We start from the raw sequence: 27551 nt of genomic DNA, 5'->3' as shown, positions 1-27551 counted from the left end.
CCATCAGTCACTCCACCCCATGCCTCTAACGGGAGGCCACAGGGCAGAATGGGCAAGGTAAGGACTTTAAAGACACACCCAGCTCCAATCCCACTGCACATGGTTGCTGTTTTGAGTGAACTACTTTACCTCTCTGGACTTCAATCTTTTGATGTATGAATAGACAGGATATTAATTACCAAGACTTAAGAGCTGTGGTAAAAATTAAAATGAGATAATACACGTAAAGTACCTGACATGATGCTTACAGTGAAATGCATGACCAAATGTTAACACTATCTCACAGAAGTCTCCTCCCCTCTTCTTCCCCTGGGTCATGCCCTTGGTCAGACCCTCCAGTCTTCATCTGGTCCATGACAACTGTCCTTCTGCCATCTGGACATGGCTGCCAAAGCTCCCTTTCTAAAACACAAATCTAGCCATGTAATTTATCTGTTTAAATCTTTCCACTGGCTTCCCACTATCTACTTGATAAAGGACCAACTCCTTAGCATGATGGATGAGGCCTACATCAATCTCCCTTCTGGCCCTCCCTTCCTCCACTCCGGTCTAAGGGCTTTATACTCCAGTACACTGAAATCTGTACTTTCTACAGAAAATCACAAGCTCTCTCACAGTGCTCTGCCTCTGCATATGTTGGTCCCTTTTCCTAAAAGCCTTTCTCTTATTTTCTACTAAGCAAAAATTCTTATTCAATTTTTTAATAAAAAGCTCAACTGAATACTTCTTAAAATAAAAAAAATAACCCCACACAGAATTAACTACCCCATCGATGCTCCCATAGCATTTCTCACTGCTATTCTATTAAAATTACTTCCTTAAATATCTTTCTTTACTCACTGAGGCAAAAGCTGTGTCTTATTTAATTCTTTATTAACTCTCCAGAAGCGTGGGTCACTGGTCCTTTTATAATGAATGAAACAACAAATAAAGTTTCTGTTTTAAACATGGCTCTAGGGATCCCTGGGTGGCGCAGCGGTTTGGCGCCTGCCTTTGGCCCAGGGCGCAATCCTGGAGACCCGGGATCGAATCCCACGTCGGGCTCCCGGTGCACGGAGCCTGCTTCTCCCTCTGCCTATGTCTCTGCCTCTCTCTCTCTGTGTGACTATCATAAAAAATAAAATAAAAACTTCTGTTGTTTTTAAAAAATAAATAAATAAATAAACATGGCTCTACTAAGTCTCTCAGCAAAGTAAAAAAAAAAAAAACATATTCTTATTATCTTAACCAGACTTTCAAAGCTGATTTTTTTCTTAAGTTAGCCTCTACCACAATGAAATCAATCTGCCCTACCAGCAATTTTAAGGTTCTTAGAATAATTCTAGAGCCAAGTAACCCCGTGGAGTTCTGATTAGATATACATGCTGGCTGAGAGGCCCCTTTTGAAATCCCTACTCTTCAGGTACTGCTAGTAGCCATTATCAGAGAGAGTATTGCATTATTTTGAAAGAATGTATCTTCCATGACTTAGACTTGTTCTCAATGAACAATTTTCTTCCAGAAGTGCAAACATCCTGCTACCTTCTCTCTCCAAAGAAATGAGTTTGGTTCTATTATAGCTGCTCTTAAAGTAAGGAAACATAACTCAGGGAGGAAAAAAAATTCAGCCATGTTATTTGTGTGGGATGAAATATGAAAAAGAAGAAGAAACCCTCTTATATCAGAAAACCTCTCTAAAATGCACACAATTCAATTCATGCATGGTGGTGTATCATCATGAGCAAAAGGTAGCACTGGTGGTCATGAGAGACTCCTAATCTCTGCTAACCAAAGACAGTAACAGTGTACAGTGGTTCTGATAAAACTATGAGAAAAATACAAAATGAACAGAATGACCTTAGTCTTATAATCTTTTTAAAGAACCCAACATGCAAGCCATCCAAATAACCCCTAATTTCAGAAAAATAAGTTATGACTAAAAGAACCAATATTCCATGATATTTTTCTTTATTTGATACAGAGAAAGAGAGAGAGAGAGAGAAAGAACAGGGGGAGGGGCAGAGGGAGAAGCAGACTCCTCACTGAGCAGGGAGCCCAGCGTGACGCAGAACTCGATCCCAGAACCTTAAGATCATGACTTGAGCCAAAGGCAGACACTTAACCAACAGAGCCACCTAGGGACCCCTCCATGGTGATTTTTGGATAACTATTTCTTCTACTTTTTTTTTTTAAAGTGTTTTTCTCATAAATATACTATTTTCCAACAAGAAAGAAAAAGGGCAGACCTGCAGAAGGAGAAAACACAACAGACTTCAGCTCAAACAGCAGAGCCTGAGATTAATTTTTAGTGTATTTGTCAATTTCAAAAACTCACTAGTGGAATAAAGAGCTTAATACAGGTATGCAAAAAGGAAGACCCCAAGAGGTTTTCACCAGGATGAAATGGGATTAGCTTTGTAGTTCTTATAATCTTCTTCACGGAAGAATGCAATTTCAGTTTCATGAGCTGAAAAAAAAAAAGACAATGGAAAAATTTTAATGTAAAACTAGATCTTAAGCAAGTATTGAAATCCATATTACTCTGATTCAGTGTTTCAGATGCCTAAGGTGAGAAAGATGAGCTACTTGTTTGGTTTCACATTTCACCAAATCAACAAGAGGCATCAGCTGTCTATATATGAATTTAGAATTCAAATAATTTAAAAGTAAAAAGAAAAATTAAAAAATTAAAAACAAGAATGAGTACAAGACGCTGGTTTCCAGGAAACCATAAAATTACTCATGCTATAGTCCCCTTAACAATCCTAGAAAATAATCGCTTATTTTTTTCCAAATGTGCTGCTCAGTTACAGAAGGAGGAGGGAAAATGCTTTTTTTTTCCCCTCTGAAATTAGCCTGTAGGTATAATAATTTAATACTTAGAGGATCAGTAGAATACTTTACAGATCACTTTACATTCTCCCTCATGACCCATCAAAATATGTGTCTGAAGAAGTTAATTTTTTGCCTGCTTATGCCTAATTCATGAGGCTTCAACAATATGCAAAGTGAAAGACACAAATTGGCTTCTCCCGCAATACCTTCAAACACCTCTAATTATTCACAGGGGATATGGCACAGCTAAAGGACCCGCAAAGGAGCAGAGCAGTCACAATTCTTTCAACCTAGCAGGTCAAGGACTCCGTCTTCTAAAACAATAAGTCAGCAACATTATTAATTCAGACTGGAGACAAATCTGATGGAGAGCCTTCCAATTATTAAACATGCAATTCTTGAAGGTGTGCGCCAACAAGTTCCACATTCATTTTTTTTTCTAAATTAAACCAGAAGTTAATACAGTCTGCTTAGCTTTTACAGAAAGAGCAAAAGGGCCTGCAGACTCTCGACAAGAAAACAGACAAGATTATTTGTAATGAATACCGATCACTCAATTAACATATCCTCTAAAAACAGCCAAGTAAAACTCTTCAAGCCAAATAAATAGAATACTAGGGAAAGATGCCAAGGATTACCACTGGTTTCTTAGTTTACCAAACTCATCTCATCACTAGAATTTATCACAAAAGAATGAAATGAAGGAGCTTAGCATGACATTTCAGGTAAAAAAAAAATGGCTTTGCTGATTTTAAGAATATCGATTTATTGTTTCTCAATCATGAGTGACCCATGCTCATTACAGAAAATACAGACGTGTTGAAAGAATAAAGTCACCCATTGTCTCAGATCCTCATTCCAGTCCCAGTGCATCTTCAAGATTAAATGAAGATTAATCTTGATGAAAATCAGATTGCAAACTCTCGGCACAGTGAGCCTAGGGGTGGGATGGGGGCCGAGCTGAGACAGAGAATCGGTAAGGAGGGGCTGGAGACAGATGAACCCTAGGCAAACAGGAAGTTCATGTACAGCTGAATTTTACAAGAAAAGCGCATTTGAAAGACAGCTAAGAGGATCCACACTTGGAATCAGTAAAATGCTGAAAAGGGGGCTTCAGAAAATTCAATATTCAAAGAGAAGATATTTCGACATTTATTCCCTTATATAAAAGCTCCTGGGGTTTCCTTTTTTGAAGGGAAGCCATCCCAAAGGTAGACCTATGTCATTTCCAAGTGCTGCTAATCATCCTCCAAATGGAGAACAAGCTAAGAAAGCACTCTGTTCTTCATAATCATAATGCAAGGTTTTATCTACGAAGTTGCTATTTACATACAGAACTTTACATAGTGCTTTGCCCACGCAGCACTTTGCTCAATACACACTAACTGTAATTACAATTTTCACTTACAGCAGTTGACATTTATCTGTACCCCTTTTGAGAAACGAATGCATCATATAGTTCCTCGGGATGGTAATAATAGGTTCAGAATAAGCTGAAGAAAGGACTGACAAAGCATTTTTTTGTTTTGACATGTAGGTTTTCTTGGGTCTAATTAACTTATAGGTCAATTCCTTGCTTATCTAAAGTTTTTATATGCCATCTCTCACAATACATGCTCAAAATGGAATCCCCCAAGATAAAGATTTTCAGATGAATATCTTTTTTTTCAGAAAAAAAAAAAAAGCAAACAAGACTGACAAATGGATTAAACTCCAATACTTCACAAAGGCTGATAAAACTTAAACCCTTCAAAAATTGGAAAACAGCACACAAATTCAAAGTGGGTTACTCTGAACAGTCAAAAGTAAGGCCTAAAATGTATTTTAAACTTTAGTAATGTGGTCCTCAAACAAACAGAATGCTTTTGAAAATTTGTAAAATTCTGTTGAAAATGCTTGAGGATGATTTCCTGTAATTATACCACAAATTTACTTGCCAATTAAAGTGAAAACAAATTACAGAAGATTTTCAAGACCTCTGCATAATCACCCCTTCGGCCATTATCCCTTAAATTCTTGCTTCCTCGATTCTATTTAAAATGGCTCCAGAAGAACCCTCAGGAAGTCTACTGTGTGCCAGTCCCCTAGGGCACCTGATTTTAAATTAAATGTGCTGCAGGCAGCAGGGCACTCAGGTGTATAGTGCCCTGGCAAGTGAATCTGAAATGAATGTAAAATCTAAAATCCAATAAATACAGTGCTGGATTCATCCCTTTGTCTTACTATCAAATGAAATCAAGTAAGAAGTCTCCAAATACTGTGCACCCTTTTCATACTGACTTACAAGTTTAATGAAATGAATGCAAGCCAGGACATTCAAACTTGGAAAATGAAATGAATAATTTTATAATGTGTTCAAATAGGTCAACCCCATACATACACATCTTTCTTTTTTCATTCTTCATTTTTTTCATTCTTTTCATTTTTTTCATTCATCTTTAACAAGAAAATAATAATGACTTTAAATAAAAGGATGTAAAAAAAAAACAATGTTAAATGGTAAATCTCAAGAAAAATTCAAGGCAATATACTTAAGCTCTTAACTATTTATTCCAAAAAAAATCACCTATCAATGAGGATTTATTGCATAGTTTCAAACTCCCTATTCTGTACTAGTAGGCATGAAAGCCACAGTAACTGTTATCTGAGAAGAGAGACCTATACATGTGCATGGATTCTGTGGTACAGACAATTAATGATCAGGCCAGGCTGTAATGTGATAATAATTGCAGGTTATTGGCCAAAAAAGAAAAAAAAAATACAGAAAGAGTGAGGTCTGGTTTCTGCAGCAATTTGAGACCAAAATAACAAAGTTTCACCCTTTCTCCTGGTCCAGGAGTCTGTCCCATCCTTCCAAGGATCATAAAATCCTAATCTACAAATTATTCAAAACTACACTCACAGCTGAGTTGTTTTTTTTTTTCTTTTTTTTTTTACAGCTGAGTTGTTCTTAAGTTTGCACCAAAGTGATCTGGCCAAGAGTTCCCAATCACAGTGTTTCATTTTATATTTGCTTCAAGCATTTGTTTTGTTTTGCTTTGTTTTGTTTTGTTTTGTTTGATCAGCAGGCAGAGAGGATTTCAAACAAGTTTGAAGAAAACAGATAGTAAAATAAATCTAACCTCTGATAGACTGGACACTGCCCTGTGATTCCCACAATGATGAGAGAACGGTAAAAAGGAAGGACAGTCCAGACCCCTTGTTCTGGAATCCCAAATTCACCTACTTTCCTGAGTACTGTTGTTTTGGTGTTTAAGGTAAAGAACAGCCCCTGTAACATGCCATGAAGTGAGGAAAGCATGTGGGCCCTAAGATATTACTACTCCAAAGAGAATGGGAGAGACCTGAACGTTCAGGAAACACAAATCAAACACGATCTTGATGAAGTGAGAGCCAAAGAATCCTACAATATTAGCTATACATCTGAGATAATCAAAAGGTGCGGGTCACAAAGTCAGGGTTATGGTTGTGGGCAGACGACAAGAGTTGACACGCAAAATGAAAACAGACCACAGGGGAGCTTCAGCATGATTACAGGAGCAGGCTTAATGCACAAAACTCTTCCCTCGGATAAGCACTTATGGTTTGGTCCATGGTATCTTGTTTTAAAATCTTTCCATTAAAACACAGCTGGCTTGAAAAGAGTTACCCTGCCACCATTTTCCTTAGGAGATAACAGTAGTAGAATGAGATGAAACGACATCCCCAAAATACTTACATGCAAATTTACCACTTAGGGGAATTAGTCCACAAAACTACAATCATTAATGACAAGGTAAAAAAATCTTTAAATTACAAATAACAACTCTGAGTAAAGCTTTTTCTTCTTCCTTCCAAAAAGCAAATCTTTTTATTTATGTCCTTTAGCTCCGAGTCCACAAGCAAAAATGTGCCCCGACGTCAGGCGCAGAATATACAATTGGGATCTGCAATGCAGATAAAAGGCCAGAGCAGGAACTGGAGAATTTCCTTGTGAGAAAAGAGATCTTCAAACAAGTTTGTTCCCCTAATTTCCCCTGCCCTCCAACACACACAGTCCTTCTCTTCCTTTCATGAATTCTGCAGGAAAGTCAAATGATAAATTTGTTACATTGGCATCATTCCCATGGCAACTGGCTGTGATGGCAGAGTGACAGCTCTACCGAAGGATCAAGTGGTAAAAAGGGAGAGTGATAACTTAGAATTTTTCCCTTTAACCACTTAAAAACCTAACCTGACACAGCACCAAGGGAGGGGAAATTTCCCTAGAAAAAAATCACACACTTCGAGCGTCATTTTTACAACTTGACTCCCAGTCAGAATTTTTTGTTCCTCTCCAAGGGCCATCGCCTCCTTCCCCGTGTGTAAGCGAAGCTTCTTCAGGGCACAGCCACACTGGCTTCAGGCAACACGGAGGGACACGCACAACAGAAAGCCACTGGGGCTGTGGGCTTGCCAGGGCGGAAAGGCAGGGTAAGGTTCTCACACCACCCTCAAACCAATAGGGAACTCGGGAAAAGAATCAGATTCTCATCAAAGATCCGTGGCCTTAAAACAAGAATGACGATGAGTTTGATTCTTACCTCTACAGGGGGCTCATTACACGAGTCTGAAATTAACGACAGTGAATTCAACAACTCAAGTTTTTAATAAATTCAAAACATTTGCTGATCGCCTTCTCTAAAATGGTTTCCAAATACGTATTTCTGAGGGTCTCCATGTGCATTGTTCCAGATGTTTTCATGTCATGTTTTTTTCCCACTCATCTCTTAGGACAACACTTTGAAACAGGTTTAATTGCTTCTGTTTTGTTTTACAGAAATCAAAACAGAAGTTCAAAAATACTAAATGCCTTATGAAAGGTCACAAAATAAGTAAAATGTGCAAGCCTCACTCAAATCAATTTTCTCCAACTTTAGGAGTCTATTCTTTGAAATTGGGTCCTTAATTTACAAATAGTACAAGTGTACTGTAGAAAAATTTTAAATTACAAGAACAACTAGATAATAGCAAGAAGGAAAAAAAAATCGCTTGCCATGCCACTGCCCAGAGAACTATTTCTACAATTTTGTTACATAATCTTTTCTTCATATATGCCTATAGATGTGTAAATATATACCTTCTTAAACAACAACGGTATCACACAACACATTCTATTTCCATTCAGTAAAGAAAGCTCTACGTTGGTGATTCACAAATGAGGAAGGTGAGAGAAGCCCGCCACCCCTCTGAATGCACATCTCAACCTCAGGGGAGACACAGAGGTTGAGGAAGCATATTCCTGTTGGCCTGGTTAACAGTTGCAACAGAAAGTTAAGAGTGACAAAGTCTTATTGGCCAACTTGACCTACAGGAAGTTAGAGGAAATATACGTTCCCAACAGTGGTACAAGAGAGTATCCACTTCCCAACACTCTCTTGGATACCATCACTTTTCTTCATGTCTGCAAGGCTTAAAATTACTGCCTGTCCAAGGTCACCCAGCCCGTACACAGCAGAATCAGGCTGTAAACCCCACGCACTCTGGCTCTGGTCTCTAATTCTTAACTACGAGACTAGGATACTACATAAAATAACATCTATCTTCATGTGCATTTCTCTCCGGACTAATAAGGCTGACCTATTTTTCATGTTAGCTATTTCTTCCATCAGTAGGATTTCTGATCTTTTTTCAAGCTAATTGTAAGAGCTTTTTATAAATTCAGGCTAATGACTTTCTGTCATATGTGAAGTATATTATTGTATAATTTAGTGCTTCTCCTTTTAACTCTGTTTACATTTTTTTAGTTTTTATGTAGGCAAATCTATCATTTCTCCCCACTTTATTACTCTGCCTTCAAGGTCATGCTTGGAGAGCTCTTCTCCCCAAGATCAGGAAACTACTAAGCTACATTTTATTTTAAATTCTTTTTTTTTTTTTTACATTATGACATATAATCCATCTACAATTTATTTTTAAATAAAGGTTGAGATATAATTTAAATTTTATTTTCCCAAATGCTTTGGCAAATGGGCCATTTTCTGGCTAATTCATTCTTACCCCCCTTCTTTGAGAGGTAAAAACTTTATCATTTTGTGAAATCTTAACTTTTTTTAAGTTTGTTTCTGATCTTTTCCATGGAGTTTTCAATCCCTACATCAATACCAAACCAGTCTGTTATAATAATTATATCTTTATGCTTTAACAACAAGCAGGCCTAACTTCTAGGTGTCACTTGCTATAGTAAAATAGTAGCATTGGAAGAAATAAATGCTAAAATAAAAACTGTTTTCAAATAACAGCAATCTTACATATATATAATATGAAAAGACACTAAAGGTAGCTCATGGTAGACAAACAAGGAAAGTAAGTCTAAGACTTTGTAGCATGTTATTTAAAATCCTAATTAAAAACAAAACAAAGCAAAACAAAAATCCTATTTAAATTAGAAGACTTGTCAGGAACCCACTTTAGCCACACATCACTCAAAACTGAATTCCTAAAAAAAACAAAACAAAAAAAAAAAAAAAAACTGAATTCCTGACATATGTCACTAAAATAACTCAATAGAACACCTGTCAAAAAAAACTGTAAGGCTTCCTAACATGAACCTCACTCTAGAGTGCCCCTTAGCCAGTGTGTATAATTATAAAGTAAGTGTGATCTGTGCTGTTTCATTAGAGTCGCCAACCACAAAGGTATGTCAGGGGCATAGCATCTTCAACAGCTCACGGTCTTCGTAAATCTTTACTCCTATTGCCAGATAATCTTTAGACGTACATACACAGAATTAGAGTGACATCTAATGGTGACAAAACATGGCACATGGCGTTTCTTTAAAACAGAACTACTTGCACACTGTAGGTTGAAAAGCTAACTCGGGCCCCCTTCTAACTGCACACACGGGGCTCCAATTTGAAATTCCGTGACTCAGAGGGCCCTGAGTGAACTACAGGACTATTAGAAGTCACGCTGCATGTTATACAAACAACATCTCACTTCATTATTCCATATTAGTTTTACCAGGTCCATTTCTCTCAAACCATCAGTTCACATGATGCTGATAAGAGTAAGTAGGCTATTAAGTGAGTAATAATCTGTCAATCACTTAAAATAACCCTCAGCAGAATTCTGAGCATACCTGCAGAAATGAACTTATTTGCATTCTGCACATTTGGAAAGCAGATATCTCCTGCCCTCAGTCAAATGATCTGAATGTACATCATTCTCATCCTCCTCCTCTGAATAATTATCAGGGAGTGTAAAGAGCACCAAGGGTAGCATTTACTTTGCGGTGAGTTATCCAAACATCATCAGCCCAGCATCAGCAGAGAGGGGAAGCGAGCACCCCTCCAGCACCATACCACGTTCTTTCTCACCGATTCCAGCGGCTTGCAGCGTGCTGTCTTCTTTCAGCATGAGTGTGTCATCATCTTCCAGACTCAAAACAAGCTCATTTGTCTAGAAAGAAAACCTGCATCTTATCAGTACTCGTAGGTGCTTCATATTTGGTAAGACTTCTCGAAGACACAGAATAATGTTACTCTGGATCACAGCAATAACCAAAGTCACATGCTGTTCCCATCACTGTCAGGGCAGAAGCAAATGGATGTGAGTGCCTACTATGTGCACAACTCCATAAGCACTGAGGAGACAGCACCCTGGCATAGAGCTTTGGGGCTGGGGCTGGACAAAAATCTGGGTTCCACTCATGCCCCCCTATATGTTCTAAACAAACTACACAGCCTCTCTGAGACTCAGTTTCTTCCTCTGTAAAAAAAAGGAAGGGGGCCCTGGGTGGGTCAGTTGGTTAAGAGCCCAACTTGATTTTGGCTCAGGTCATAATCTCAGGGTCGTGAGATGGAGCCCCATATCAGGTTACAAACTGGCCCAGCATGGAGCTTACTTAAGATTCTTTCTCTCCCTGTCCCCCTTCCCAAACCATGCTCCTCAATCTCTAGCTCTAAAAAGGGGCGGGGTGGGGGGGAATGAATCTTCTCTTTTGCTCTGGGGTAAGCATGAAATGAAATGATGTACAGAAAACCGTAAGGGAGTGTCAGCCACAGAGCAAGGCCTCTCCATGTTAGCTGCTGCTCTTCTGTGGCTGTCATCCTCCTCCTCCTCCTCATCTCATCCTCACAACACACTAGGAGTCAGAGAAGTTGAGAAACAGACCCAGAGGGTGTGCCTGGGTGGCTCAGTAGGTTAAGCGTCTGCCTTTGGCTCAGGTCATGATCCCAAGGTCCTGGGATCCAGCTTCTCCTCATTGGGCTCCCTGCTCAGTGGGAAGTCTGCTTCTCCTTCTCCTTCCTTCCTTTCTCCCACTCTCTACTCTCCCACCCTCTTACCCCCCACCCCACCCCCACTTGTGTGCACACGCACACATTCTTTCTCAAATAAATAGGAAAAAAATAACTAAATAAGTAAAATAAATAGGTAAAATCTTAAAACAAACAAACAAAAACCAGACCCAAGAGTATATGGAACTGAGGCCTGAGCTCTGATCAGTATGACTTTGGAGACAAGCAAGTTTACCTTGATGGCCAAAAGTCTATGCATCTCAAAACTTTGCCCTACCTAGTAAAAACCTGATCCGATGTCATATTAACTTGATCCTGTGTCATACTGACAGTAACCTTTCTCTATGAGGTTTGGGATGGCGGTGGATGAGTTTGCCCTCCAATGAAATTTACAAATCCAGTTAAACATTATAACTATAGGAGAAGATTTTGAGTTGATATCTGCCCCTAAAAAGCATAGAGGTGACCACTAGTTAGACAAACCACCTGTCAGCCAGAATGTAGCTGCTTAGCAACATAGTCTATTTCTAGATGGCTAAAAGAGAACAGAAAGGCCACTCCAGTAGCCAAAATAGAAGGCCCAGAAGCCATGCTCCACAGACCATAACTTCACCCACTGGAAAGTACAGGGCTTTGACCTCCAGAGCACAGAAATTAAGGGGGGGGGAGTTATTTGTTTTGTTTTTTAAGATTTTTATTTATTTTTGCAAGACAGAGAGAGCAAGAGTGCACACACATGAGCAGGGGGACAGGCAGAGGGAGAAGCAGACTCACAAGTGGGGCTCAATCCCAGGACTAAGATCATAAATAAATAAATAAAAATAAGAAATACATAAATAATAAATAAATAAATAAAATGCACAGATCTTAAGGGGAGTTCAGTTCAATGAGTGTGGACAACTGAATGATCTTCACTAGCATTCCAAAGTTTTCTTAAAGATCTTGGACATTTTTTATAAAATTTATTCTAGGATATGACTTCTTCCTTTCATAAACTTTTAACAAGAGTAGCTATCTGCTTTCCAAACTCACAAAGAAATTAGAGTTTTTATTTTAAATCATTTTAATAGGAATTATTCTGACTCTGCAAACAGCCCACTGATTATAATCCATAATACATACACAAGTACATTTTCTTGATAACCATAAATCATATTATGGTAATTACTTGCACTGTACTATTGATTCATCTATTCAATAAAAACCGAGCTCATAGTCCAAATAGGAGGCTCTCGTGAGAAGGTATCCAGGCAGCTTTTTATTGCAATAATGGGAAGAAATTTCTGTGGATATCTGGTAATTAAGAAAGCCTCTAAATGTAGAATATTAGGGGAATGGGGAATATGCCTTTCGTGATTAAGTTCATGAAGATATGGGAGTCATTTGGAAGTCTCTTCCTTTGGCTGAGAAAGGGAACTAAAATCACAGCTGGGTTGGAAAACTGATGGGCTGGTCCCACGGATGCTGACAAGCCCTACAGATGCGGAACAGAGAATGGGAAGTAGAAGCAGATGGGGAAATGAGAAAAATGTCTGGAAGCTGGATAAAGCACAACGAGGGCTTTTGGGTAAAATTTTTCTGAAGTTTTAAAACTGTATCTTTAAAAATATAACAACCCCTTTCCTTATAAAAGCTAAAGAAAAAATGTGAAGAATCATCCCCAGGAGGTATATAGTCTGTACTTAACTAGAATTGTTATGGTTTAGATGAAAATTTATAAAGCCAGGTTCTAGAAACATTCTAAGCAACTTAATTTGTTTTGGGAATCCCTCTTTTAATACATTGCTCAACTGGAAAGATAAGCCCTAATTCTATAACTCTAACATGCCAGGTTGGAACATGTGTTTATAATATAAGAAACCATTCTAAGAGATTTCCAAATACATGAGGAAATGATACTTGATTTAAGTATCATAATATCAATTATTTGAATACTACAGAATTAGGTTTTCATTTGGAAAATATGAGCATATGAACAAGCCCAACAATGTAAAAATGCAACATTAAGTAGAGAATGACATGAAATATTCTACAACTTTTTCAAAGAGCATATTGTTTCATTATAACTTTATTTCGTGTATGTGTGTGTGTGTGTGTATTTTCCCCCTATGACAAACCCACACTTCCTATTCTCCACACTTTAGAGACAAAATTATAAACCCACCTGGCCGAGAAAAGAGAAAAAGAATGATGTCTATGGCCAGACACAGTGGACATTCTAGTACCCATACAAAGTGCAGATTCCACACCACAACTCCCGACACATGTGAACACTAAATTTTAAAGCATTGTCAAGTTTGTACATACAACCTTGGTATAAAAAAATAAAGTTACTAGAAAGAACCAGTCCTGCCCTTGATTTTAGCCTAGTGAAAATGATTTTGGACTTCTGGCCTTCAAAAAACTATGAGAATAAACGTGTGTTGTTTTAAGCTACAAGGAAAAAAATGTTTTTTGAAGTTTCTAAGTCAGAGTCGACAGCCATACCCTCATGCCATTTTCTTTGTACCCTGGTATACAGTTATTTGAGAGAGCTGAATGAGTTTATGGTGGGTATCCAGGACTAGAGAAAACAATGAAATTAAGTGAATTCAAAAATAAATACTTGGGGCACCTGGGTGGTTCAGTCAGTTAAGCAGCTACCTTTAACTCAGGTCATGATCCCAGGATCCTGGGATGGAGCCCCTCATCAGGCTCCCTGTTCAGAGAGGAGTCTGTTTCTCCCTCTCCTTCTATGTGTGCATGTGTGCGCTCTCTCTCTCTTTCTCTCTCTCTAATAAATAAATAATCAATCAGGAAACACTTAATTCAAAAATTGTTACAGAAACACTCCTATGAATGAGGCATTATGCCAGCTATTGGAGATACGAAGAATAATTACGGACCCTTGCTCTTGAGTAGTTTGTATTACAGAATTACAGAATAAGATAATGGCTTTAATGAGGAGTCAATGCAAAGTCACTGAGATTCAAGAAAAAAGATTGCTCTAGTCTGTATGAGAAGCAAACCTTCGACTGTGGCTTTATAAATATATTCCTCTAAAAAGAATGAGAAAACAGAAATGTAAATACATGATAAACAAACAGTTCTGTTTGGGGCAGGTAAGATACTGTTAGGACTGCAGGCCATGACCTCTCTGCAAGTAGGTTTGTTCCCAAGAGTCACAGTGCTGGATCTTCTCTTACACACACGAAGAGTTAGGTCAGAAAAAGCAGATTATTTCTAACTGTTTTTGGCTCTTTCCTTCTGGTACAGAATTAAGTAAATTAAGTGGATCAGACTGCCAGACAATGAATGGCTTTATCTGTAACCTCAATTTACCAAGTTTTGTGCTTGTGCTTGTTTTTGCTTTTCAAAAAATTAACATTTTTTAAAAGGATCTCCTACTCACAGGGACTTAGTGGGTTTTTTTTTCCCTTAATGGCTGTAGAAAGCATATTTGCAAAATTTTTAAAATGCTATTATAATGGAAAATAATTTAGAAGTATGTGTGTTCATTCACTTATTCACTGAGAAAGCCAACAATGATTACTTGCTATGTGCCAGATACAGTACATATGAAACATACCTTTGCTTTATGTGCTTGATGAACAATCTTGAGTTTATCTGAAAGGAAAAAAGAAGTCTTTGTAAAAGATTATTTTAAAACTTCATTTGAATAATCTGAAATGGGAGGCTACAGCTGTGAAATTGAGAAACTTAAGTCCTTGCCTTATGATCAGCTCCATTTAAAAATCTAGAATACAGTAAAAGAAAAATACTTTTATATAGCATCATGTTAAAGGTGACTGATATATAAAGATATTTGAAAGCCTTGGTCTTAAAAAAAAAAAAAAAAGCCTTGGTCTTTGACACATGCAACTGTGTGCCATAACCTGCAGTGAATTCAGCACATTTTCCCTTAGAAGAGGGTGGATATTACTCTATCCTGGTTTTTTTTGGAGTCACAAAAGGCTATGATTAGCAAATAATATAAAACATGTCGGACATTAATGTAAATAGTTGAAAAAATCCTACCAATCTCTCAGAATACATACAGTGACAGGAGGTCAAATTATCATCCTGACAAATTATTACCACTCTCAGAGTTCAGGCTCACTGGTAATCTGAGCAGGACTGCTAAGGCCCAAAGAATATCAGTATTTGCCTCCTGGTTTTGAAATGTTGCACAGGTTCACACCACCTAATCTGCTTTATTCAATCCTCCTTCACTCCTTAATCTGTTTATCTTGAAGTCAGGCTACACTGTGCTTTTCTAATAAGTCATTTCTCTACACTGGGTAAAGTCTGACTCTGCAACAGTGAGCTCTTAATTATAGCCAGGGCTGAGCATTCAACGGGTTTCAAGTCAGAAAGTTTCCAATTCTTCACTCAGTTTTATTTAACCAGCTAATTAATGTATTATGAAAACATATACTATTCTCTCTGCATAAACTCATAACCTAAACTAAAATTCATTTCTAGCAATCATACCATTCAATTCAATAAAGAAGTCCAACAGTAAAATGAAGTGACAGGATCTACTTAAAAAACAGGCCTTAACTGTTCTAATAATACAAGAGAATAGGATTGCAATCCACTTAAGAGCTCTAGCACTCTGAATTACCCATGATTTTAAAAGGTCAACTTTCAATTATCTATTGCAATTTTTTAAATATTTAATTCAATTTGCCAACATATAACACCCAGTGCTCATTTCATCAAGTGCCCTCCTTAGTGCCCATCACCCTTTATTGCAATTGTTAACACAATATCTGCCTAATCCTAGGACTGTAACTACATATAGTTGAGAACTAAAACTAAATCTAAGTGAAAAATGCATATATGGAATGTAAATATACCACAATTGTTAAAAATAAGCTCAGAACGTACACAAGAAAATAAACAAGTTGGCTTTTGGATTGTCTATTATTCTGAGTTACCTATTATCTTTTTCTCACTATAGATGGGTATCGGTTTATTATTAAAGACAAGTTAGTAAAGCCAGTAACAGTTTTTTAAGTAAAAGAATTCTGCTTAAAGTCTGTTACAACCAAAATGCAAAACTGTAGTTTGACCTTCCCAAGTATTAATCATGTTTTATATATTTTGCTAAAGAGCCTTTAAATTAGATAAATCCTTGCTCTATGGGTCCTGCAAACCCACAATAAGAAAGCCACATTTTGGGGATCCCTGGGTGGCGCAGCGGTTTGGCGCCTGCCTTTGGCCCAGGGCGCGATCCTGGAGACCCGGGATCGAGTCCTGCGTCGGGCTCCCGGTGCATGGAGCCTGCTTCTCCCTCTGCCTGTGTCTCTGCCTCTCTCTCTCTCTCTCTCTCTATCAGAAATAAATAAAAATTAAAAAAAAAAAAAAAGAAAGCCACATTTTTTTTAAGCAGAAGAAGAAATGACTTGAACAGAAATTTTCAGATTTTTGTCTCCAACAGAAACTGGTAAGACTTGTTAAGAGGGTCAGAGAAAGGGATCCCTGGGTGGCTCAGCGGTTTAGTGTCTGCCTTCAGCCCAGGGCATGATTCTGGAGTCCCAGGATCAAGTCCCACGTCAGGCTCCCTGCATGGAGCCTGCTTCTCCCTCTGCCTGTGTCTCTGCCTCTCTCGGTGTGTCTCTCATGAATAAATAAATAAGATCTTAAAAAAAAAAAAAAGAGGGTCAGAGAAACTACAAGCTGGCAAAAGATACTGTACTAATAATGCGCCTTTCCTTGTTGAATAATCTTTCACTTGTCTTTACTTCTTTTTTAAAAAAAATTTCATTGTTAACAGAAACAACATCTGTGGGTATTGTACCCTAAATACAAATTCCTTGAGGAAAGTAATCTCCTAAAAATAAAAATAATATATTTGTGGGGCATTTGATGTGTTCACACAAGCATGGTTTAATCTCATACGGCCTTATGAAATAAACAGTATCAGTGGCCCCGCACTGCACAGCCACCAGTATTTACTGCACACATGCACAGTGTCTAGGTAATAAGGATTTAAAAATAAGACAGCATCCAATGTGCTTTAGAACACAGTCTGGTCGGGATATACCAATCATAGATATAGATGCCAATTAAATAGGAGGAGGGGCCCTGAGAAATCTCAGACTCCCCCTGGCCTGGACAGCAAGCCCGCCCTTTGCCCAAGGGCACAGAGACCGCAACCAGAAAAGCAGAAATCTGACTCTGCACCCTTTCTACTCCTCAACACCCAATGTGTTCTATTTCCACAGAGCAGGTGGCAATACTGGAGGACAATGACATGTGAGAAAGTGATGTTTGGCCTTTCTCGCTGGACACAAAGCAACAGATTGTTACAGAGCCAAACCCAACTCAGACTGAGTCACTGGAAGTCTATCAAAACCCTGGTGGTTGTCTAGTTTCTAATGTCAGAGATAAATGTATTTACTTCTTCTGCCAATTCACCTGAATAGTATTCAACTCCTAGGACAAAACTGTTCATAAGGTGGGAAGATATAAAAGGTACATGATCTATCACCATGATGAGTAACAGTCAGATACTCTAATGCTGTAGGTATCTAAAATTTATCTTTCAAATAGTTTACATGGAACACAAGTTTGAATATGTATGCATATATACGCACACACACATGCACACACACACACACACTCCTCATGCAGAAAAGGAAATGGCATCTGTAGGTTGATTCAAGTTTAAGATTATATTGCAAGTCATTATACTCTGAAAGCCAGAATTGAGAAGTTTCATATTTACTTAATCGTGCTTTTTATTCCTTTCTCTTATTCAATATTTAGTATGTAAATTCTTTAAGCCCAATAAATCAAAGTACTTTCCGCTTAGTGCCTTCAACTTCTGCTTGACTACCCCTTATGACCTCACAATTAGTCTCTGGATATTAGAATGCATACACACGGTGAAGATTGTGATTTCAAAGTATTTTAGGTCATAAGTTGCTCCACCAAATGGGAACAGAATTAAAAGACACTCCAAAAAATGATCCGAGGTAATAAAAAATTTATACTTCAAAAAATGTCCCTGTACCAATTAACAGAAATATTTATTAGATGCGTCATAATTTTCAAGTGAGGTCTCAAAGTTTGGTGAGTGTCACTGTGCTGAAGGTTAATAACTGTACCATCTTTATATCAAATAATGAAACCAAACTACCTGCCTAATTACTGCATTTTTTTAAATCAACTACTACAACAAAATTACTATATACTGTGCCCAAGTTAGTGATATTTAAAATGTTTAACCTCTTAATTCTTAGTCTTAAATCATTTTCCTTTCCCGGTTACCTGACAAATTCATTTTAGACATCATTTGCCAAACATGTTATTTGTTGCTCACAAATAGGCCACTTTCATATACTATTACAATTCACTTCAGGGATACACCAGAATTCCTATACTTCTAAATAAGTTTTCCTGTTGGTTTTTATTTATAGATAGTAGATTCATTTTTTTTAAGATTTTATTTTTATTTATTTATTCATGAGAGACAGAGAAAGAGAGAGAGGCAGAGACACAGGCAGAGGGAGAAGCACGCTCCACGCAAGGAGCCGGACACAGGACTTGATCCCGGGATTCCAGGATCACAACCTGAGCCGAAGGCAAAGCTCAATCACTGAGCCACCCAGGCATTCCAGTAGCTTCATTTTTGAAAACCCAATTCAAATTGCTATCAACATGAAACTAATGTGAAATTATATTAATATGTTTTTAAAAAGTAAAATTAGTTACCATATTTATAATTTCTGAATGGTGGTGGCAGGCTGGTCCTTAAAGGAATATCTGTAAGAGAAATATTATTTTTATCATATTCATATAGACACTTGCGGTATATGCATAGTCTTTTATGTTCTTCTAGATCTCCAGACTAAGCCCACTTCAAAAATTTGACAGAACACAAAATGAAGCTAACATGCCATCAAAACCCAAAGGTCATCTAAAACAATGGAAGCATTGAGGAGATGCTGAGCTGTTATTAGTTGAACTAAGAATTCAGTCACATTATTAAATGAATTGTCATTTTATTAAATACAATAGCATTTGCTATACATAGCATTCCTGGGTGAGATACTATTTTCCATATGGTGACATTCATTTAGCATATGAATCTGAGAATTGGTCAGGCCAGTATAGAAACCAAGGATCAAGACAAATGTTATTACTCTTACCAAAATTCAGATAACCTACAATGTAACTACTCTAACTCCTCAAAGAAAAGAAAACAAAAACAAATTAAATATTCTTTTTAAAATAGAATTTCAAATGCCTGAGAGGGTGTGTATGGCAGAGGGCAATTTGATATAGATCAAAATTACATATGCATATATCCTTCGATCTAGCAATTCCACTTCAAGAATTGATCACAGAGATACACTTTGCACACTCTCACACCTGTGTGTAATAAGACATACATACAAAGGTACTAACTGTAGTACTGTTTACAATAGCAAATGCTCATAAAAATCCAAATGTCCTCCACTGGGGAGACTTATTAAATTATAATATGCCCCAAAAAGGAAATATATTTTTCAACTAAAAAAAAAAAAGATGCAAAGGAAATGCTCTATTAATGAGATCTTCAATATATGTTAAAGATAAAAGAAAGCATAAGGCAGACAATTTTTTTTAAGGATTTTATTTATTTGACAGAGTGTGCAAGTGAGGGCACAAGCAGGAGAAGCAGCAGGCAGAGGGAAAGGGAGAAGCAGGCTCTCTGCTGATCAGGAAGCATGATGTGGGGCTTGCTCCCAGAATCCTGGGATCATGAGCTGAGCTGAAGGCAGATGCTTAACCACCTGAGCCACCCAGGTACTCCCCAGACCATTATTTTTAAAGTAAGCCACCTTTCAAGTAAAATAGGGGAAAAGTAAGAATATATGTTTGTATTTGTTTTTATATTCTTGGGGTTGGGGAGAGCATGGTGTACTGGTAGAAGAGAAGTGGGAAGGAGATTTTTTTTACTGATTTCCTTTTATGTTCTGACCTTAAAACTGCATGCATGTGTTATTTATAAAGAAAACTTGACAAAACCCACACATCGGAATTAGGGAGTGTTTTTTTCTAGGCACATTTACCTTTTAGAGGGCCGAATATATACAAAAATTAAAATATCATTTATTCATTTATGTTACATGCATTTAAAATACCTACTACCAAGCATTCTGGGGACAAGGTAAATAAGAAGTTACCAAGACAAGTCCCCACTCTTGAGAGCACATATTCCATGTCACACCTTTAACGAAGGTATGTTCACAGCCAGGGCTAGGTCTTACTAGTGTGGTGCTCTTCTGCTACACAATAGAAGCCCCCAGTCCAGCATGAATGGCTCAGACTCAGCGGGCTGGTCCCAGGCACAGATGTTCAAACATAAAACAAAAAACTAAAATGATTCTTAGCCAAACACATTCACATGGGCCAGCCAATTGACCTGAGTGAGCAGACAGGTCAAACGGGGTGAGGGGTGCTGTGAAATCTGGGAGCATGCATCCTATTAAAGGGGCTGTTGCCATGCCATTCTTATTGGTTGCCTAAACATTTAAATGAAAACACTAAAAACAAAACTCTGAGGTTTTAGGTGAAATTCTCTGACTTTTAAAACCCTGTAAAAAAAATAATAATAAAAAAAAAATAAAACCCTGTAGGTCCAAGCAAACCTCTCTAGAGCCAGGATCCACCTGGCAGACACTTGAAACCTCTTAGCTTAGGCTTGCCAGAAAACAGAAGTTTCATTTTCTCCTTTTGTATTTCTCACTTATAATTCCTGAGCCAAAGAAGTGTTAATGAAACATTAGAAAGGGGAATTAGATCTGTTTAATTTATTACCACTTATAGTTCCTGAACAAGACAATGAAACACTGTGAAGGCACGAGGTAAGAACAGAGGGCTCCATGAAATGGCTCACACTCAGAGGTGCCTACATTTGAAAAAAATCAAATCATTGTCTTTCGTTCAGTCTGGACTCCTCACTGATGTTTTAAGAGTCTTCGGTGCAAAAGTCTTATCCTCTAGCAAATGTATCCTATTTCATATTTTGTGATGCTATTACAAAAAGTTTTTTGTAAGTTTCCAGCCATATATCAGTAATAACAATTGATTTTTGCGTATCGGTCTTGTACCTACAACCTGCTTAAGCTCCACTTATTCTAGTAGTGTTTTTATAGACTCTGCAGGATTTTTATAAGATTCATAACAAAATCATAATAGATTATTATATAGATAATCATGTCACCAGTGAATAATGGCAATTTTACTTCTTCCCAATAGCGAAGCCTTTTATTTCTTTTCCTTGCCTAAACAGATTGGCTAGAACTTCCAGCTCAGTGTTGAATAGAAGTGATCATGAGCAGATAACCCTGCCTGGTTCCTAATCTGAGGAGGAAAACACTCAGACTTCCACCGTTAAGTATGATGTTGGAGACCCATTTTTCATAGATATCCTTAATCAGTAGAATAAGTTCCCTTCTATTCCTACTTTGCTGAGAGTTTCTAACAGGAATGGATGCTGAATTTTGTCTTTATCTACTGAGATATTCATATGGTTTTTCTCCCTTAATCTATGCATATAATGAATTACATTGACTGCTTTTTGTCTTTTTTTTTGTTTTTTTTTCATTGACTGCTTTTTGTTGCCTTTTTTACATTGATTTTTTGATAGTAAATCATCCTTGCATTCCTAAGATAAATTTATTATTCCTCTTTAAATACTGTTGATTTGATTTGCTAAACTTTGGTTATGAATTTTTTCTATCTCTTTTGTGTGAAAGATATTGGTTGGTAGTGGTTTTTTTTTTTTTCTGATTACATTCTCTGGTTTTGACAGCAGGGTAAGGATAGCCTCAGAAAATCAAGTGATAAATATTTCCTCCTCTGGAACTTTATGCAAGTGTTTCTGTGGAATTGGGAATCTTTTTTTCCTTCAGCATATAGTAGAATTTACCAGCGACTAAAATTGGGACTAGAGTTTTCTGTGTGGAAATGTGTTTTAACCGTTGTTCATTTTAAGATACAGTATTATTCAGGTTATCTGCTTATTAGTGGGCTTTGGTAGTTTGAGCCTTTCAAGGAACTTCTCCACTTTCCTGGGATAACATATTTGTGGCATCAAGTTTTGTTTTGTTTTGTTTTGTTTTGGCATCAAGTTGTTTAACTTATTCCTTTATTATTCTTTTAATATCTATAGAGATTCTGTAGTAGTGCAACAACTCTTGCTGCTGATACTGATAACTTGTGTTTTCTCTCATTTTTTTCCCAATCACTCCAGCTAAAGCTTTATCAGTTTCATGTATTTCAAAGAATCGACTTTGGTTGATTATTGATTTTTTTCTGTGCTTCCTATTTTCTACTCCAATCTGTATTATTTCTTTTATTCTGCTTACTTTGGATTTAATTTACTTACCTTTTTCTCATTTCTTAACATAGAAGCTGAAGTGATTTGAGACCTTTTCATCTTTTTAATTTAGGCATTTCTAGTCCTATAAATATTCCTCCAAGTACTATTTTACCTGCTTCCCACAAATTTTGAAAAGTTGTATATTCATCTTAATTCAATTCATAATACCCTGCCTTTTGATCTCTGCTTTTACTCACAGGTTATTTTTTATATAAATTTATTTTTTTATTGGTGTTCAATTTGCCAACATATAGAATAACACCAGTGCTCATTCCATCAAGTGCCCCCCTCAGTGCCTGTCACCCAGTCACCCCCACCCCCCGCCCACCTCCCTTTCTACAACCCCTAGTTCATTTCCCAGAGTTAGGAGTCTCTCATATTCTCACAGGTTATTTTGAAGTATGCTATTTGGTTTCCAAATATTTCAGAATTTTCCAGAGATTCTTTCGTCATTGATTTCTAATCTAACTCCACTGTCAGAAAACATACACTGTAGGACTTTAATCCTTTTACATTTGTCATGACTTATTTTACAGCTTGAAATATAGTCTCTTGGTAAACGTTCTGTGTGCACTTGAGAGGAATGAATATTCTGTTATTTGGTGGAGTGTTCTATAAATGTCACTTGGGCCAATTTAGTCCAATAGCATTACTCAAGTTTTCTGTACCCTTACTGATTTTCTATCTACTTGTCCCATCAATTATTGAGGGAGCAATGCTGAAATCTCCCACAGTGATTGCAAATTCATCTATTTTTCTTTGTAGGTTATTCGTTTTGACCTCATATTTCTGAAGTTGTGTTGTGTCAGGTGCATAAGCATTTAGAATCATTATGTTGTCTTGATTAATTGATGCCTTACCATTATAAAATAATAGTCTTTATCCCTAGTAATAAACTTTACTCTGAAATCTACTTTATCTGATGTTACTGTAGTCACTCCAGTTTTCTTTTGATTGGTATTAGCATGGTGAAACTTTTTCATCCTTTTACTTTTAACTGATTTTTATCTTTATACTTAAAGAGCATTTCTTATAGGCAACATATAATTTAGAACTTCCTGTTATAGGTCTGTCTTTTAATTAGGGTGTTCAGACCATTTACATTTATTGTGATTATTAATATGATTGAATTTAAATCTACCACTTTGTTATCTGGGTTCTGTTTTGTTCTGTCCATCTGTTATTTCCTCTTCTATCTCCCTTTGGATTGACCTATTTGACAATTTATGATTCCATTTTAACTCTTTTGTTGGCATATTACCTATAACTCTTAGGTGATGTGTTTGTGCATGCACATGGTTGTTTTCAAGTCCGCAGTAAATATCTTTAACTTATTGTTCTATCTCCAAGCAATACTGTATCATTTTATAGATTGTGAAAAAATCTTGTGCTTCCATTTCTCCCTCCTAGCCTTTGTGCTAGTGCTGTCATCTATTTACATAAACCCCAAAACATATTGTTACTGTTTTTCTTTACATGGTGAAATATATTTGCAGAAAAATTATAAAATAAGAAAAAAAGGCTTTCATATTCACAAAAGATGGGGCCTGTTTCAGATTAAAGGAAATTAAGATGATATAATGTGCCATGAAAAGACACAGTGGAAGCTTAAATACATGTTTCTAATTGAAAGAAACCAGTCTGCAAAGGCTACGTATTACATAAATCCAAGCACATGATAGCCTGGAAAAAGTAAAACTAGAGACAGTAAAGAGATCAGGGATTACCTGGGGCTTGCAGGAGAGGATAAATAAGTGAAGCATGGGGGATTTTCATGGCAGTGAAACTATTCTGTATGACAGTGTAATAGTGGCTACACAACATTATTCATTTGTTGAAACCCATAGAACTTTTTATAGCACAAAGAGTGAACTTCAATGTATGCAAAGTATAAAACAAACAAACAAACCACCGTTTAGGAGGACAGAGGATCCCAGGAAAGAATGCAGATGGTGACAAGAGAATCCAGGAGTATTGCAAATGTATGAAACAAATTTCCTGAAGGTGCTGGAAGAAAAGCTGCTGACCTCAGTGACTGTAGCAATGAAGAGATTTTTTTTTAAGACTGAGGCAAAAGGAACTGCACAGAAGCACTGTACTCTAGTTAATAACAAGTTGCTTCCCAAAGGATACAGATTAACAACTCTGATACTGCTAGCCATGGATAAGGGAATTCGAAAATTAAATCCATGGATGGCAGATGACAGGAGCCAGATTCTCATTCTTGGAGTGAGAATACAAAGAGGCAGTGGGGTGGGGGAAGGGCGCAATGGTGGAAGCCAGGAGGTACATGTTGGAATGGATTGGAAAATATCAGGAAGGACACATGTTTAACATACAGATACAGATGGTGACATGAAAATACTGATAGATATGTGTATATACACAGGCTGATACATTTCTTCACTCTTTCAACTGAGAGAGCTTTAAAGAACAATACACTAGGAGTAGTGAGCACCCCTAGCACCCAGATCTGACTTTCAGGAACCAGAATTCCTTTGAGAAATGGCTGATTCTGGGACTGGGACAGGAAATACACTTAATGAGCCTGAAGCATCTTATAGTACCAGAAAGTGACTAAGTACTCAATACACACACACACACACACACACACACACAGAGAGAGAGATGGCATATGTCAAAGGGGCACAGAATACAACTAAAGTTCTCAGGGGCCAAAGCCAGAAGAATTTACACAACAAAATAAAATTCCCCCCTGCATAAAAATTCCAAATAAATGATATAGATATTACCCCACTTAAGGAGGGAGAACATAACTCCCCACTCTTGAATTGTGTCTGAGCTGTTATTCCAAACAATGTGATATGAAAAGAGGGGAGAGTAACTTCACCTAACACCACCACAGCCAGATGATCTGATGGCAACGATCATAATGATGTACAAAGCACATACCTCTGATAGGATGGAATAAGTGACATTCTACCTTCAAGACCTTCCTCTCAAAAACCCATAACCCCAGGCTAATGACAAGAAAGGTATCAAGCAAATTCCACTAGGGGGCTGTCCTACAAAAGGCTTGACCCGCGCTTCTTAAAACTGTGAAAGCCATCAAGCAGGTTAGATGTGACAAGAACCTGCAGATGCCCCAGGAACCTAGGGCGATGTGATAATTGAATGTAGTGTGGAGTTCTAGAAGAGATCCTGGAACACAAAAAAGATGTTAGATAAACACTAAGGAGACCATAAGAAACCATGGACTTTAGTTAATGAGGCATCAATGTTGGCTCATTCATTCCAACAAATGTAGCAGAGTAGTAATATAAAATGTTACAAATGGGAAACTGGACAGAAACATCAGATACAAAGAAACATATGAAGACAAAGAAACCCTAACTCTTCTAGGAGTCACCCAATGGAACAGCGGCTTTACAGAGCAACATACCACCATGAGTAAGGCGGGATAAAGAGGAGTTCTGAACTAGTAGGTTGGGCAAATCCTCTAGGTTTTTTTTCTGTTTCACCAGTGGAGTGATTTTATGTTCAGAAGCAAGACCTGGAAGATTACAAAATATTGAAATGTTTTCAAATCAAAGAATAAGTGAAAGGTCTTATATTATCCAGATAATTGGTTGGTACACTATTCTAAATCTAGAAAATTAGCCATCTATGTAAGGTAGTAGTAATACAGTACGTCTGTGATCAGAATATCTGATTAACATCCATTCCCCATATGTTAATAACAGGTTTATTATATTTATAAACCTACATATAAATAATCCTATATGTTTATATTTATACTTTTTATAAATATGTGTTTATATTTATTATACAACTTTAGGTTTTAATAGCATGTTGTTGAAGAACAGTGCTTCTCAATAGAGAATGAATCCAATTTAACCAAAGTTCTTTTGCTAAGGGAGAAACAGACAGTTATGACAGGAGACCAGAGTAAGGATGGCAAAAGGTGAAGAACAGTTAGAAAAGCAAGAAGGAATCTAAAATAACCCCTCTCTTCAAAGAATAAAATAACCCCAAAAGATCTCATCACAATGACCATTTCTGGCTGTATGCAAAATTCACTATGCCACAGTGTCAAATCACTCTTCCAGCTTTCAGCTTTCAGTGTTCAAAACACTAGAGCAAAGGGAACTTAATGCAACGACTCTTCTGACACTGAGTGAATCCATTTACTTTGGAGATCCCACTTCAGTAAGTGAGGCAGAACAGAAGAGAGACAACTTAGTGTGGTGTTTAACAGTACATATGCTAAGCGAAGTCAGTCAGAGAAAGACAAATACCATACAAGTTCATATATATGTGGAATTTAAGAAACAAAACAAATGAACATAAGGGAAGGGAAGAAAAAATAAAATAACATAAAAACAGACGGGGACAAACCGTAAGAGACTCTGAACTCCAGGAAACAAACTGAGGGTTGCTGGAGAGGAGGAAGGTGGGGGGTGGGGTAACTGGATGATGGGCATTTAGGAGGGCACATGATGAAATGAGCACTAGGTATTGTGTGCAACTGATAAATCACTAAATTCTACCCCTGAAATAATACACCATATGATAACTGAATTTAAATTAAAAAAAAAAAGAGTACATGTTACAGTTAAACTGCCAGGGTTGAATTGCAGCTTTGCCTTTTATTAGCCATGTAACTTCAGGCAAGTTTCTTAACCTCTCTGTTCCTTAGTTTCTTCACCTGTCAAATGGGGATACAACAGTTCCTACTTTAGAAGGATTCTGTGAGGATGAAATGAGATCATCTAATTTAAGTTTTCAGTAAAGTACCAGACATACAGTAATGTTTGCTGTTATTATTACTTGAAAAAATGCCAGAAATAAACTCTTTGGTCTTTGTTATGTACAAAATTATAAAAGGTAGATATATGGCTCCCTAACCTTTCAGAGAAGCTCCACAGTGCCTCTAATCAGATAGGCTTGGGCACAGAGCCCACAAATCAAAAGAGTCTGCACCCCAAAAGTTCACCTTTTAGTCAGTGGGACACATTTCCCACATGCACAATTGAAACAAGGAGTTATGTTATTACTAACACAGGTGAAAGATGTGGGCAGGCAGGGCTGAGCATCTAACCGTGATCCGTACAACTACTCTAACGGAGAAGGCATCTATGGTACCCAGGAAGGGA

General features: G+C 37.3%; 1 protein-coding gene and 1 long non-coding RNA gene across 11 annotated transcripts in view; one reads left to right on the top strand and one right to left on the bottom strand.

The window, feature by feature from the left end:
- Positions 1-1930: 1930 nt before the first annotated feature.
- C20H2orf76 (chromosome 20 C2orf76 homolog) overlaps positions 1931-27551 on the bottom strand; it is a 54658-nt gene continuing 29037 nt past the window's right edge. For 3 of the 10 annotated variants that reach the window (XM_072788921.1, XM_072788922.1, XM_072788923.1), the window contains 4 exons: positions 18777-18827; positions 14641-14678; positions 10137-10233; positions 1931-2446 (listed from right to left, as the gene is read on the bottom strand). In XM_072788921.1, coding sequence (XP_072645022.1) covers positions 2370-2446; positions 10137-10233; positions 14641-14678; positions 18777-18827 — 263 coding nt within the window. In that variant the 3' untranslated portion in view covers positions 1931-2369. The remainder of the gene's footprint in view (positions 2447-10136; positions 10234-14640; positions 14679-18776; positions 18828-27551) is intronic. The other 7 variants (XM_072788924.1, XM_072788925.1, XR_012013110.1 and 4 more) reach the window with 6 other exon arrangements.
- Positions 17957-21691, top strand: LOC140611865 (uncharacterized). The gene is made up of 3 exons (XR_012013113.1): positions 17957-18037; positions 19695-19853; positions 21343-21691. It is a non-coding gene; the product is annotated as an uncharacterized lncRNA (long non-coding RNA).

The sequence above is a fragment of the Canis lupus genome, chromosome 20 (genome assembly GCF_048164855.1).
Source record: "Canis lupus baileyi chromosome 20, mCanLup2.hap1, whole genome shotgun sequence".
Taxonomy (NCBI): domain Eukaryota; kingdom Metazoa; phylum Chordata; class Mammalia; order Carnivora; family Canidae; genus Canis; species Canis lupus.
The sequence above is the reverse complement of the archived record's forward strand: the minus strand, read 5'-3'. Positions and strand labels throughout refer to the sequence as shown.